At 44.3% G+C, this 14914-nt stretch overlaps 1 protein-coding gene across 3 annotated transcripts in view; it reads right to left on the bottom strand.

Annotated features, from left to right (window-relative positions):
* Window positions 1-515: 515 nt before the first annotated feature.
* Window positions 516-14914, bottom strand: part of LOC117442578 (RNA-binding protein 25-like) — a 30021-nt gene continuing 15622 nt past the window's right edge. For all 3 annotated transcript variants that reach the window (XM_034078546.1, XM_034078547.1, XM_071202444.1), the window contains exons 10-18: window positions 13623-13734; window positions 13411-13500; window positions 11769-11842; window positions 11370-11520; window positions 6201-6693; window positions 2854-3158; window positions 2057-2155; window positions 1874-1921; window positions 516-1028 (exon numbers count right to left, since the gene is read on the bottom strand). In XM_034078546.1, coding sequence (XP_033934437.1) covers window positions 936-1028; window positions 1874-1921; window positions 2057-2155; window positions 2854-3158; window positions 6201-6693; window positions 11370-11520; window positions 11769-11842; window positions 13411-13500; window positions 13623-13734 — 1465 coding nt within the window. In that variant the 3' untranslated portion in view covers window positions 516-935. The remainder of the gene's footprint in view (window positions 1029-1873; window positions 1922-2056; window positions 2156-2853; window positions 3159-6200; window positions 6694-11369; window positions 11521-11768; window positions 11843-13410; window positions 13501-13622; window positions 13735-14914) is intronic.

Raw genomic sequence — 14914 nt, 5'->3', positions numbered from 1 at the left:
TGAAACAGAGGGGATTATGGGTAATGCTGCAATGATCTGTTGGTTTTTCAGCCAATCAGAGACAGGCTCTGTATATATCTGAGACCTGTGATATATTGATGTAAACAGAATAATAGGGGACCTTTAAAAGAAAAAAAAATACATGAATAAATGTTACCGTGTGCCTGCCACTAATGTCAATGTTTTATGTGTATAAAATGTTTAATATTCATATATATTCTTGAATAAAGGAAAAAAAGTAATAATGAAATTGTTATTTCTGAAACAAAGCCTTTTAAAAACTTAGGATTTTCAGAAACTTGGACATTTTCCCGACAAAATCATCAGTCAAGAAAATAATTGCCAAAATGAAATGATGAAAATAACAATAGTTCCAGCCCTAAATGACGGATCGCTCATCATTGCTCATAGTCGGATACTGGAGAGGGACTTTTGATATATTCTAATAGAGAAAACTAAAAAGGGAGTCAAAATGTGTTGGTCATGCAAAGCAAAAAGAAAAAGACCAACAACACTTTCTTAAAAAAAAAGCATATTTATTATCAGTTCACACAACGGAGCCTCAACAGGACGACAGTAAATCAAAGCAGAGTCCAACGTGTTGCAGAACCAAGTGTGTGTGTGTGTGTGTGTGTGTGTGGTGGGGGGGGGGGGGGGGGGGTAGCAACTGTCTCCTGCCTCAAACAGCATCAACAAAGGAACAAAACACAACCAAAGTTTCATCATGCAGTATGTTTGAGCAATCCCTTTCTGTCCACAGCGGACACTCTCCCTTCCAAAGACACACACTCTTACACACACACACACACACACACACACACACACAGAGAGAAGGCTGCTCCTTGCTGATGGGATGGAGGGTGTGATGTGTTTACAGTCTGTGGGCAGCAGATCTGGGATTTAAAAAGGAAGTCGGACGGAGAGACGAGCGGTCTTTATTTCGCGAGTCCGATCTTCTTCGCCTCCGTTTCGTAAATCAACAGCCTCCACATTTTCACTATGAACACTTCTGCCTCTTCATCCAGAACCTGAAGACACACCAGACCGGTTGGGACACACACTTTACATCCAACAGCTCAATACATATTGGACATTAGTCTGATGTGAAAGTTATATATTTTAAGAAATTGTAGTTTTTGTATTTCTACCCCAAACTTCCATAAGTGGGTCAAAAATGACCCGCATGCATTTCCTATAGGAACCTTTGATTCTTATCACCTGTTGCTGTCAGGACTACATTCACTGTAGCACACACAGACTACATCACACGTGACACCTCTCAGGAAGATTATTTTACACAGCAAGATCTGATACCCGTCAGTATAATAATAATAAATGTTATTTTTATAGGGCTTTTCAAGGACTCAAAATGGCTTTACATTACAAGGGAAGGTTAGGGTGCGGGGTATAGGACTATCACACTTGATCAACCGGCATGGATTGATGGCGGGGGGCTATGAGTAGACAAGAGATGAGTTTTGAAAAGGGACTGGAATACTGCGAGGGTCTCAGAATAGCGGAGACATTTGCATCGATATGTTCAAAAAGTTTTTTTTCTAAAATGTAAAACAAAAAATCTGAAATTATAAATAGTGAAAAATTAAATATAAAATATTTCTAGTGTGAAACAAAATATAATAATAAATATTATACAAGTGATTTTTCTTAACCAAAAGTTGCATAAAAACACATTATTATAATACGGGCCCTTTTTGACCCACTTATGGAAGAGTGTAGGGTCCGGTCACTCGGGCATCTAGGGGTTAACAGCCGACAACCCCAGTACAAATTAACTGTAGACCCCAAATAAGGAAAGGCATTGAAATGAAACTTCATAAAAGATTAATTTAAATGTCAACGTAGTTTATCTTACCATTGCAACATCATCAAGAATACCCTGAGGGGTGCTGTGTGCCATCACCTGGGGGGGGGAGCAGAGAAACACATTTCAAGACACACACAAGTACAAATTATATATCAAAATATTCTTCGATTCAATACCTGACATATCTGCAATGCGGACAAGTACTTTTAACTAAGCTAAATAATCACAGACCTTTGAGCAGACAAACTCCACCAGCGTCGCCTCCTCCTCTCCGATGTATTCAATAATCTTTTTATTGATCCACGGTTTAATGCGGCGATCCATCAGAGACTGCAGGGAGAAAGACACATTGGAAAATACTGTCAAACATAAATTCGCATCGATTGCAGTCTTATTGGCCAAATTGCACTTTCTGTTCAATCTGAAATGCCGATTCCCTTTCCGTCACGCCATCAGAATATAACGGTGTGCTGGGATTATAATTAACAATTAAATAAGTCACTTTCCCCCCAAAGTGCACACAATGTAAGGACCTTGTTTCACTCGCATACATTTCAAAAATAAAAGCACAAAATAAACATCAACATGAATCCAGTTGAATATAAATTAACTTAAACCAAACGGGTGGAAAATATCTTTGTAGGAAGACGTATATGTAATTCAAGTCTTTATGTTCTTGTGTGTGGTATTGTGTAATCATGCTTTTTATGACTGCACATATTTTATCATTACTTAGACATCTGTGCCATCATAAGAGACACAGCGGTGAAGGGGGAGATGAAGGGGAGACATCAAGCCTCGGGAGACGAACCCACATACTTGTGCACAATACTAGCGTACTGTTCAATGTATCATAGGTCCGATTTATAGTCACTTATATTATCCATTAAAAGCTTGTATCGTCAACATGATACTTATACCGTCTGTTATGTGTGATGCTTGGAATGTCGCTGTACTCTGCGAAGTGTCCATAAAGGACTCTGATCTACTTGGCGCTGCACCTCTACCCTAAAGGTCTGAGAGCTTACCGAGTCGACCATGGCCCAGTCCAGCGGGTAGGAGAACAGCTCCGGTCTGGCGGTGGGGATTTTCTCGATGAGGCTCTTGATGTGTTTCCGTTTCTCCTCCGTGTTGACGCCGCCTTTGGGCCCCGGCATCTCGGCCCCGTCCAGCCCGAGGCTCTTGTCGTCGTCTCCGTAATCCAGAGGAACCAGTTTCCTTTTGCGCGGCTGCTCGTCCGCCTCCTCCTCGTCAAACCTGTTGAAAACACTTTCCACCGTCGTCAGCTTCTTCCGCTTCCCCACGTTCGGCTGGCTGGGGCTGCTGGTGGCGCCTGGGGGAGAAGCACTACGGCGTTAAAGGTCGCCTGTTATACAACATCCTCTTCTCCACGTCTCTTCTACATCAACATGTGTCCCCTCTTCTTCATGTCTCTTCTACATCAACATGTGTCCCCTCTTCTTCATGTCTCTTCTACATCAACATGTGTCCCCTCTTCTTCATGTCTCTTCTACATCAACATGTGTCCCCTCTTCTTCATGTCTCTTCTACATCAACATGTGTCCCCTCTTCTTCATGTCTCTTCTACATCAACATGTGTCCCCTCTTCTCCATGTCTCTTCTACATCAACATGTGTCCCCTCTTCTCCATGTCTCCTCTACATCAACATGTGTCCCCTCTTCTCCACGTCTCTTCTACATCAACATGTGTCCCCTCTTCTTCATGTCTCTTCTACATCAACATGTGTCCCCTCTTCTTCATGTCTCTTCTACATCAACATGTGTCCCCTCTTCTTCATGTCTCTTCTACATCAACATGTGTCCCCTCTTCTTCATGTCTCTTCTACATCAACATGTGTCCCCTCTTCTCCATGTCTCTTCTACATCAACATGTGTCCCCTCTTCTCCATGTCTCCTCTACATCAACATGTGTCCCCTCTTCTTCATGTCTCTTCTACATCAACATGTGTCCCCTCTTCTCCATGTCTCTTCTACATCAACATGTGTCCCCTCTTCTCCATGTCTCCTCTACATCAACATGTGTCCCCTCTTCTTCATGTCTCTTCTACATCAACATGTGTCCCCTCTTCTTCATATCTCTTCTACATCAACATGTGTCCCCTCTTCTTCATGTCTCTTCTACAAAAACATGTGTCCCCTCTTCTTCATGTCTCTTCTACATCAACATGTGTCCCCTCTTCTCAATCTCTCTTCTACATCAACATGTGTCCCCTCTTCTCCATGGCTCTTCTACATCAACATGTGTCCCCTCTTCTTCATGTCTCTTCTACATCAACATGTGTCCCCTCTTCTCCATGTCTCTTCTCCATCAACATGTGTCCCCTCTTCTTCATGTCTCTTCTCCATCAACATGTGTCCCCTCTTCTCGATGTCTCTTCTACATCAACATGTGTCCCCTCTTCTCGATCTCTCTTCTACATCAACATGTGTCCCCTCTTCTCCATGTCTCTTCTACATCAACATGTGTCCCCTCTTCTTCATGTCTCTTCTACATCAACATGTGTCCCATCTTCTCAATGTCTCTTCTACATCAACATGTGTCCCCTCTTCTTCATGTCTCTTCTCCATCAACATGTGTCCCCTCTTCCTCATGTCTCTTCTCCATCAACATGTGTCCCCTCTTCTTCATGTCTCTTCTACATCAACATGTGTCCCCTCTTCTCCATGTCTCCTCTACATCAACATGTGTCCCCTCTTCTTCATGTCTCTTCTCCATCAACATGTGTCCCCTCTTCTTCATGTCTCTTCTACATCAACATGTGTCCCCTCTTCTCCATGTCTCCTCTACATCAACATGTGTCCCCTCTTCTTCATGTCTCTTCTACATCAACATGTGTCCCCTCTTCTTCATGTCTCTTCTACATCAACATGTGTCCCCTCTTCTCCATGTCTCTTCTACATCAACATGTGTCCCCCTCTTCTTCATGTCTCTTCTCCATCAACATGTGTCCCCTCTTCTTCATGTCTCTTCTACATCAACATGTGTCCCCTCTTCTCCATGTCTCCTCTACATCAACATGTGTCCCCTCTTCTTCATGTCTCTTCTACATCAACATGTGTCCCCTCTTCTTCATGTCTCTTCTACATCAACATGTGTCCCCTCTTCTCCATGTCTCTTCTACATCAACATGTGTCCCCTCTTCTTCATGTCTCTTCTACATCAACATGTGTCCCCTCTTCTCCATGTCTCTTCTACATCAACATGTGTCCCCTCTTCTTCATGTCTCTTCTACATCAACATGTGTCCCCTCTTCTTCATGTCTCCTCTACATCAACATGTGTCCCCTCTTCTTCATGTCTCTTCTACATCAACATGTGTCCCCTCTTCTTCATGTCTCTTCTACATCAACATGTGTCCCCTCTTCTTCATGTCTCTTCTACATCAACATGTGTCCCCTCTTCTTCCTGTCTCTTCTACATCAACATGTGTCCCCTCTTCTTCATGTCTCTTCTACATCAACATGTGTCCCCTCTTCTTCATGTCTCTTCTACATCAACATGTGTCCCCTCTTCTCCATGTCTCTTCTACATCAACATGTGTCCCCTCTTCTTCATGTCTCTCTACATCAACATGTGTCCCCTCTTCTTCATGTCTCTTCTACATCAACATGTGTCCCCTCTTCTTCATGTCTCTTCTTCATTAGCATGTGTCCCCTCTTCTTCATGTCTCTTCTTCATTAGCATGTGTCCCCTCTTCTTCATGTCTCTCTACATCAACATGTGTCCCCTCTTCTTCATGTCTCTTCTACATCAACATGTGTCCCCTCTTCTTCATGTCTCTCTACATCAACATGTGTCCCCTCTTCTTCATGTCTCTTCTACATTAACATGTGTCCCCTCTTCTTCATGTCTCTTCTACATCAACATGTGTCCCCTCTTCTTCATGTCTCTCTACATCAACATGTGTCCCCTCTTCTTCATGTCTCTTCTACATCAACATGTGTCCCCTCTTCTTCATGTCTCTCTACATCAACATGTGTCCCCTCTTCTTCATGTCTCTTCTACATCAACATGTGTCCCCTCTTCTTCATGTCTCTTCCACATCAACATGTGTCCCCTCTTCTTCATGTCTCTTCTACATCAACATGTGTCCCCTCTTCTTCATGTCTCTTCTTCATTAGCATGTGTCCCCTCTTCTTCAGGTCTCTTCAGAAAAATCGCAATTAGATTTCCCCAAATCATGCAGCCCTCGTTTCTACACATTCTCAGATATCATTCATAGCCTCATCATCTTATACCCACTTTCCTCTGCTCTCATGCCATCATCTGCCACAGTCCTTACTAGCACCCTGAAATGACTGAATCCAGAACCACCCCCTCCCCTTATATCCCTATATGTTACCTCTGCACTCACCCAGTTTGAGACTGACGCCTATCTTGGGCCGCAGCTCCTCGGGGGGCTGCACCTCCGGAGAGTTTTCCCCCGGGATGATGATGCCGCAGGGGGACTCGTTGCCGGGCGAGTTGGGGGTGGCGTCCCCGCTGCCGGAGGACACAGAGGGCGCCGTGGTGATGGGCCTCATGACGGGTTTAATCTGCGGCGGTTCTTCGGCCTCCTGTGAGTCTTCAGCGTCGGGGAAGTCTTCCTCCATGGCCGCCTCCTCTTCTTCATCATCATCGTCGTCCGACTGCGGCTGCTGTTGCTGCGGCGGCGGCTGCTGCTGCGGCGGCTGCTGCTGCTGCTGCTGCGGGGGGGCACGGGGAATCGGCTCTTCTTCTCTTCTCCCAGAGCTTCTCTTCTCCCGGTCACGATCCCGGTCACGGTGAGATTTCTCCCGGTGAACGATGTCCTCCTCCGGTTCGAGTTTGAGAGGCGGCTGCCGTCTGCGCTCGGCCTCCTCCTCCATCTGGAAACATACACATCGAGAAACGATCATATCATTAGTTTCAAGTTTCAAGGCTTTTATGGTCATTCGTACGGTCGCTACAGTTTAGTTATACAACAGGGGGTATGCCGGAATCCTGAAGTCAAATGTAAGACCTTTGAAGACCCTTTCCATACATTTTAAGACCTCATCGCCTCTTCGAGTTTTAACCGGTTACATTGGCAACACACTTTACCTCACATTGACTATATACATCAGGGGTGCCCAACCAGTTGATCGCGATCGGGGAGATTCCCAATCGATCGCGAGATGTGTCTAAAAATAGAACAACAATATTCTGTTTTATCGTTAATGTCCGACAACATAAACGCATCAAAGCTTTGTGATTGGCCGGCCTCACCCCATGTGTCGGGGGGTGGCTGGTGGGCAGTGGGCGCCATTTCGCTGACGTTGTCCGTGTCAACAGGAGTGACAGTCCGCACACACACAAGACCGCAATTATGGCAGAAGCAAAAAAGCCCAAAATATATAATTTTCACTCCGAGTGGGAGGATGATCATTTTTGTATCTATTCCAATTGAAAGTCCATCTGTCTCATCTGCAATGCGAGCGTGGCTTTATCGAAGAAGGGTAATTTAGGAGCGGCATTTCAAAACGGTGCACAAACGCTACGAGACGGAACTCCCTCCTGATTCTGCCCTACGCTCCAAAAGGGGAGGGGCCTGAAAGGACAGCTAAAGGGGAGGGGCCTGAAAGGACGAGAAGACAGCTAAATGCACAGCAGTCCATTTTCACCAGGCCCAACAACAAGAGCAAGGCTGCTACCAGAGCATCTTATCGTGTCCGTCACGTTCTTGCGAAACACATGAAGTCTTTCAAAGCCGGCGAAGTCGTGAAAGAAGCATTCCTGGACGCTGCCGACGCGCTTTTGGGGGACAGTAAAAATAACAGAAGCATTTCAACACGTTTTTGATACAATAAAAACTCAAGTTAGATACCGTTATTAATCAGCTGTAAGTTTTAGTTTGTTTGAACTTATTCATTATAATTATTGCACAAAATGGTATAAAAATGCAAACATTAAGATCTGTTCTGTTTAAATTGATTATAGTCTATTATCAATTCAGGTTCAGAAACTAGTGTTGCTTGCATCCTATTTTAATAAAGCATTTCTTTTTATACTCTAATAAAAAGCAACAAAAAAGGGTTTGATTCTATTAATTTTGTCTTTTTTATTGCACTTTGGCAGCAGATTCCTGAGTAGCTTCAGATCTGAGTCGTCTTATTACAGGGTATATGCAGGAATCCTGAAGTCAAATTTAAGAACTTTTTTAAGACCCTTTCCATACATTTTAAGACCTCATCGCAACTTCGAGTTCTAACCGGTTACCTTGGCAACACACTTTACCTCACATTTACTATATTGATTGTAAGATAGCTCAACTAAACAGAGTGCAGACAGACTACTGAAGCCTCCTCTCCACATGAACTTCAACCTCTGTGAAGGTCAGGTTTAATGCAGCATGCTGCTTTGTTGCTTCTGTACTCCGTGCTCTTTCATTCCAGTACAACTCCTCAGAAACCAGTAGAAACCAGTATTTGACCAATAAACCAAACAATTGACAAAACTTTGAACTCTACTTTGAACTATGAAATATATTAAACTTTGGTGAGCTTCAGCGGGGTAATGCCATATAGGAGCTCCCTCACAAATACCCAGGGGCTGTCCGGGGCTAAGCCCGCAACATAGGACGATGCTCTGACGTCATCACCCTCACACATTTGTCATATGTTTACAAAAAACGATATATATGTTAAGACTTTTCTCGTTCTTAATATAGACTATATTTAGGGTCGATATGTGTTGACCTTACTTTAAAATAGCAGATCTCTGTGACCGGATATAGTTTGGCTTAGACCCCGGCCCCACGAGGACGCATACAGCAAAACGCAAACGCAAAAAAGTCTTCCGTTCACACGCATTCGATTCATTAACGTGTCCGTTCACACTAGACCGCTGGAAATGCTGGAAACGCTGTAGTACATATGCCAGGCCTGTAAGTGGCGCTGCTGCCGCCACAAAATGCAGCGAAGAAGACCCCGGAGCATGGTTGTCATGGTTGCCCTTCCTTCTGTTTATTCTCCGTGGTGGACGGCGTGTTCTCCTGCTGTATATCTCTCAGGTAGTCCACCAGCAGATAAACCTTCGACACAGCTCATCATGTTCTCCTCTCACGGTCTCTTTCCCACGGCACAGGTCTACGGCCTTGGGTGTTGCTGCTATCTCTCTTAAGGAGGGGCAGCTTGGGCGCATTGTTGTTGCCAGTCTGTGACCGAGCACAAGCCGCCATGTTCAGGGACGCAGGCTCCCTGGCGCTCATTCTTTCCTATGGACGACAGCTCTCGTTAGATTCAGGGTCCATGATGTTTAGTCTCGCTGATGAAGAATGTTGATTATTACACTCCGAACTAGTTATAACCTCGAGCTGCAGAAGAGTTCTTCAGAATTGGTTTGGCAGCCGCTGTGTCAACTCGTGACACCACCTGTCTAATTCTCCGACCGAAACTCCAAATAAACCGTCAGTGTTTGCCATCAAAGCTCCAGCTCTCCTCGTGCCTCTGAGTCCTGACTCCCATTGCTTCAGACGTTTCCCCCACACCCATAACGATGTTGCTTAGCAACCGGCGTAAACGGAGCTTCGCGCTATCAAGCAGTGAGCGTGCGATGTCCTGTTCAGATGACGTCAAACCCAACGGGATGCCATAAATAAACTCCACAGAATCTCACTACACACCTACGCCATGAGTACATTCAGGCAGACGGTAGAACACAACCTCTCTGGACCATTTATATACTTACTGAAAACAAGCTACAACATGTAACACCTTGGAAAATGCCGTTTAATCCTTTTTAATAGCCTTCATTTTCGCTAAATTGATTCATCAACTTTTAATACTTTTTAAGACCCCGCGGACCCCCTGAATGTCCATGGAAATCTTAGGTCACAGGTGTGGGGGAAACTTCTGAAGCAATGGGAGTCAGGACTCAGAGACACGAGGAGAGCTGGAGCTTTGATGGCAAACACTGACGGTTTATTTGGAGCTTCGGCCGGAGAATTCACACGACATGTCACGGGCCACGATCTGACCACACGGTCGAGACGCCACCATCAGTCCTGAAGACCCCTCCTGTAGCTCCGGGTTTAACTAGAGAGTGTAATAATCAACATTCTTCAATAGATAGGACTAAACAGCTGAGGACACTTTTGTTGTCGCTTATGGCTCGAGGTCATCTCCACCCCGAGAAGGATGTGTTCCAGGTGTCCCACAACAATAACTATCTCTGACCGAGAGAGGCCCGCTCACAAACTGGAAACATCAACAACTTGCTAGGGCAGCCCCTCCTTAAGGGAGATAGCGGCTGCTCAAGGCTGGTCAGCTGCGTCAGAGGGCGAGGGAGGACATGCAGGGCAAAGCATTCCCCAACAACAGGCTCCTCCGACCAGATCATTATGTGTTGCAATAATGAATACCTGTTGACTGGTAGCATTTTAACAGACGCATTTAGGGCCGCGTCATTATGGCAAAACCTCATCAAATATATATTTGTATTAAAAGGTAACGCTTATTTGCTGCCACAGGTCCAGGTTACACGTTAATCGTAAGTGAGAAATATTCTTTATTCAAGATTCAAAGGTTTTAATGTCTTATAAGCTGCAGTGTAGAGATGGCAATGAAATTCTTCTGACCGGAGCTCTTCCAACATAAATAATAAAATACAAGATAAAAAGTAGTGCAAAAAGTCTATATACACTTAAGCAATAGCTCACGACAGGCCGTGGTATATGGCCATTATATCAGAGCTAAGGGGCGTGGTTCGGCCCGACGCGAAGCGCGCTAAGGGGCGTGGTTCGGCCCCTTATATTAGACAGAGAGCGTTGATCGATTATTTGGCTATTTATTTACATTAATGTGTATGTTGCCGTTTGTTGTGCACCCACTGAAAACCTGTCCAGCATGAGTTGAGGTTGTACTCGGCTGTTGCTTGGCGTGGCGAGGATATTGCTCCACTTTCTCCGGTCCCCGAGATTGGGCTTCCAGCAGCTCTGGAGAGAGCTTTCACACCTGTGGCCACTAACGCTCATCATCTCTCTGCTTTGTTTCAAAAACTGCATCAGAAAGCTTTTGAATGGTGGCACTTCTCCAGTTGGTCTACCTGCTCTGCATGTCGTCGTTTAGGTGCTTTCTGGAGATAGGCACTCCTCCATAGTAAGACCCCCCCGGAGGTCGAAGTTAATCTTAAATGTTTCCATCTTAAGCTTTGTAAGTTAGTTTCGTAACGGACGTAATGTAACTGTTGTAGCTTTTTCTCAGACGCGGAGGGATACTGACTTGTTGTGAAAAGTAACTACAATTCTACCCGTGATATACGCTCATTATATCACGGCTAAGAACCAATCAGATTGCTTGATTTGACTTTTATAAATGTATATAGAATATGATGTGTACAATAACAGAATAGGAAATAAAACAATGTAAATTAAGACTAAATTAAATATGACCGAGTCAGTTTAATGTTATAACCCATAAGGCGTGGGCAAAAGCCCGAGTTAGTTTGCATCGTAAGGTATCTCGGGATCATGGGAGTTGTCGTCTTCCTCCGCATTGTTACTGAAGGGCATGAACGCAGGACTCACCCTCTGCAGCTCAGCCTCAGGGTCGGGGTGACCTTCAGCCAGCAGCCTCTGTCTGATCTCCTCATGCTCCTCCTTCTCCCTCTTCCTGTCTCTGTCGTCCAGCTCCGTCTCCTTTTCTCGGTCACGGAGTCTCTTCTGCAGAGCGCTGCCCCTGAGGACGAGAAGCAGAGGTCAAACAGTGAAGACATTACATTTTCGCTGACTGGTTTTCCATTTATTTACTCGTTTGCCTGTCTTCTGTCTGTGTGGGATTTGGTTTGCCCTGGTGTTAAGCAGTATTAACATGGCTACTAAGATTTGATATATGCTCCGATAGAATAACTGTATGCCGTTGAAGACATATACGTGCATATATACGTATACATATACGTACTTCCAAATAAGCTTTAGGGTATTTACCTGTAGTATTTAGGGTCGTCTCGGTCGTCGTCGTAATCTTCAAGGAACTCTTTCAGCCTTTTGGCTTCTTTCATCTGAATTCAAACACACCAATAGTTATCTTCATACATTCTTTACACATCACGTCGTCAACATCACATCACACTGTTGAACACCGGAACCTCCATAACATTCATCTGTTTGCGCCTCATATCAATATTCCAAAGCCTTGTATAAACACTATTCTGCACTATTTCTATTCTATTTTATCGTCATGACTACACTGTAGCTATGCACACATGACAATAAAAGCCTTGAATCTTGAATAACACATCGCCTGACACCAGCGTTGCCGCCAGGCGGGCGTCTTGCCGTCATTTGACGCCCTTATTCAGCTCATAACGCCCTGAACTCGAGCCGAGGGCGAGAAGATGGAGTTTTTATCGCTTGAAATGACGAAAAGGAAAAAGGACATCGCTCTGTTGGAGCGGCAAAGGAGTCTGGTGGGATTCTTTTCGCCGCCAACAAAGCGTGTTCCTGTGACGGAAAGTGTACTGACGGCGATCCTTGACGACGGGGGTTCTAGTGGAGCACGCGCGTGAACTGCGACCGCCGGAGCCTCGCAGCGGCGAAACTGAGGCTCCGTGGTAAACTGTGGTGACATGAAGAGCCGTTGGGGAGCCGGCTCTTCTTAGTGAGCCGAGCCAAATGATCCGGCTCACAAAAAAGAGCAGGCTCTTCTTATGGCGCATTTCCACTGCAGGACTTCGCACGGCTTAGTACGGTTTAGTACGGTATAGTTAGGCCAGGCTCACTTCATGCTGCGTTTCCATTACAGTTTAGGAACTGGGGCAGTAACTATAGTAACGCAGTGTAGGCGGAGCCGTGACGTCATCTTCAATGTGAAACACAAAACCAACAGCTCCTCATATCTGTTCAGAAACTAGACAGAAGTTAAACGAGTACAAACCACAGACTGCCTGTGTCATGGAGAATACAGTCGCTGGTTTGTTTATGTCTGTAGGCCGTTGCTGTGAGTGTGGACGGTCGGAGCATATATAACGTTAGCTTAGCCAAGCTACATTTAGAAAGCACGCATTTTAAAGGTGTTTCTCTGCCGCCTGTCTGCAGACTTGTCAAAGCATTAATTCATGGTTTTTACTAACCGGTATCAGTATGTTGTTACGTCGGCATCATTTTGAAACGTGTATTACAATTAAATCACGGTCAAATATGTTCATCTTGTTGTAGTTGTAGCTCCCGAGCCAGCGATTCTCTCACTAGCTTAGGATACTCAGCCCGACTCAGCCTGTTTGTTGGCCCGGAAAGAACCTCGATTTTGGAAAGCCAGAAAACTGTGAAAAAGTACCCGCTAGCCGGAACTACGCCGAGTGGAAACGCAACCAAAAACGGGCCGGGCACGCTTAACCCGCACTGTAGTGGAAATGCTCCATTAGTGAGCCGAGCCAAATGATCCGGCTCACTAAAGAGAGCCGGAATTCCCATCACTAATACGTAGAGAAGTAAAGAGATGGTATCTATAACTTAAGGGACGGCTCTCGGGGTGGACGCCCTCTCAGCCCGGGTCTGGCGGGAACACTGTCGGACACTAATGGCTGTAATTATATGCTTGTGGTTTGCTGTGGTTTGTATTCATGAATACCATTTCCCGACGCCTCTCGTCCTCGCGCTCCGTCTCTTTGCTGTAGTCGCGGGCCTTCTTCCTCTCCCGGATCTCCCAGTTTTTCAGGCGCTTTAAGAAGAAAGATAACCATCACTGAGTCAGACATAAACAAAGTACAGTCTTTAAATGCATTACTTTATTTAGCACTTAATTGAACAAAATCTAAATGACAGGAGAGATGATGAACGTACTTCTTGGTAAGCGGCCTCCTTGTCTCGGAGCCTCCTCTCCAGTCTCCTGCGCTCGTAAACGTCCTCCTCGTCTTCTTCGCGGTCTCGTTTCTTGTCTTCTCGGGTCCTCTCTCTGCAGAACAGTTAGATTAGTACCAAAGCCATTAAAATACATGAATACAAACACTTATAATGCAGCAATACAAATATTTACTACACTTAGGTCCCAGTTCCCTTGACAAGATGCAGGCTTAAGAGGCTCTGTGCCAAACAAGCAGAGATGGCAAAAGTACACACATCCTTTACTCGAGTAGAAGTACAGATACTCGTGTTTAAAAATAAGTAGAAAGTACAGGTATTTGTGTTCAACATGTGAGAAGTAGAAAGTACAGATACTCGTGTTTAAAAATAAGTAGAAAGTACAGGTATTTGTGTTCAACATGTAGGAAGTAGAAAGTACAGGTATTTGTGTTCAACATGTGAGAAGTAGAAAGTACAGGTATTTGAGTTCAACATGTAAGAAGTAGAAAGTACAGGTATTTGAGTTCAACATGTGAGAAGTAGAAAGTACAGGTATTTGTGTTCAACATGTAAGAAGTAGAAAGTACAGGTATTTGAGTTCAACATGTAAGAAGTAGAAAGTACAGGTATTTGAGTTCAACGTGTAAGAAGTAGAAAGTACAGGTATTTGTGTTCAACATGTGAGAAGTAGAAAGTACAGGTATTTGTGTTCAACATGTAAGAAGTAGAAAGTACAGGTATTTGTGTTCAACATGTGAGAAGTAGAAAGTACAGGTATTTGTGTTCAACATGTAAGAAGTAGAAAGTACAGGTACTTGTGTTCAACATGTAAGAAGTAGAAAGTACAGGTATTTGTGTTCAACATGTGAGAAGTAGAAAGTACAGGTATTTGTGTTCAACATGAGAGAAGTAGAAAGTACAGGTATTTGTGTTCAACATGTAAGAAGTAGAAAGTACAGGTATTTGAGTTCAACATGTGAGAAGTAGAAAGTACAGGTATTTGGGTTCAACATGTAAGAAGTAGAAAGTACAGGTATTTGTGTTCAACATGTAAGAAGTAGAAAGTACAGGTATTTGTGTTCAACATGTAAGAAGTAGAAAGTACAGGTATTTGAGTTCAACATGTGAGAAGTAGAAAGTACAGGTATTTGTGTTCAACATGTAAGAAGTAGAAAGTACAGGTATTTGTGTTCAACATGTAAGAAGTAGAAAGTACAGGTATTTGTGTTCAACATGTAAGAAGTAGGAAGTACAGGTATTTGGGTTCAACATGTAAGAAGTAGAAAGTACAG

This window comes from Pseudochaenichthys georgianus, unplaced genomic scaffold, assembly GCF_902827115.2.
Source record: "Pseudochaenichthys georgianus unplaced genomic scaffold, fPseGeo1.2 scaffold_444_arrow_ctg1, whole genome shotgun sequence".
NCBI lineage: Eukaryota > Metazoa > Chordata > Actinopteri > Perciformes > Channichthyidae > Pseudochaenichthys > Pseudochaenichthys georgianus.
The sequence above is the reverse complement of the archived record's forward strand: the minus strand, read 5'-3'. Positions and strand labels throughout refer to the sequence as shown.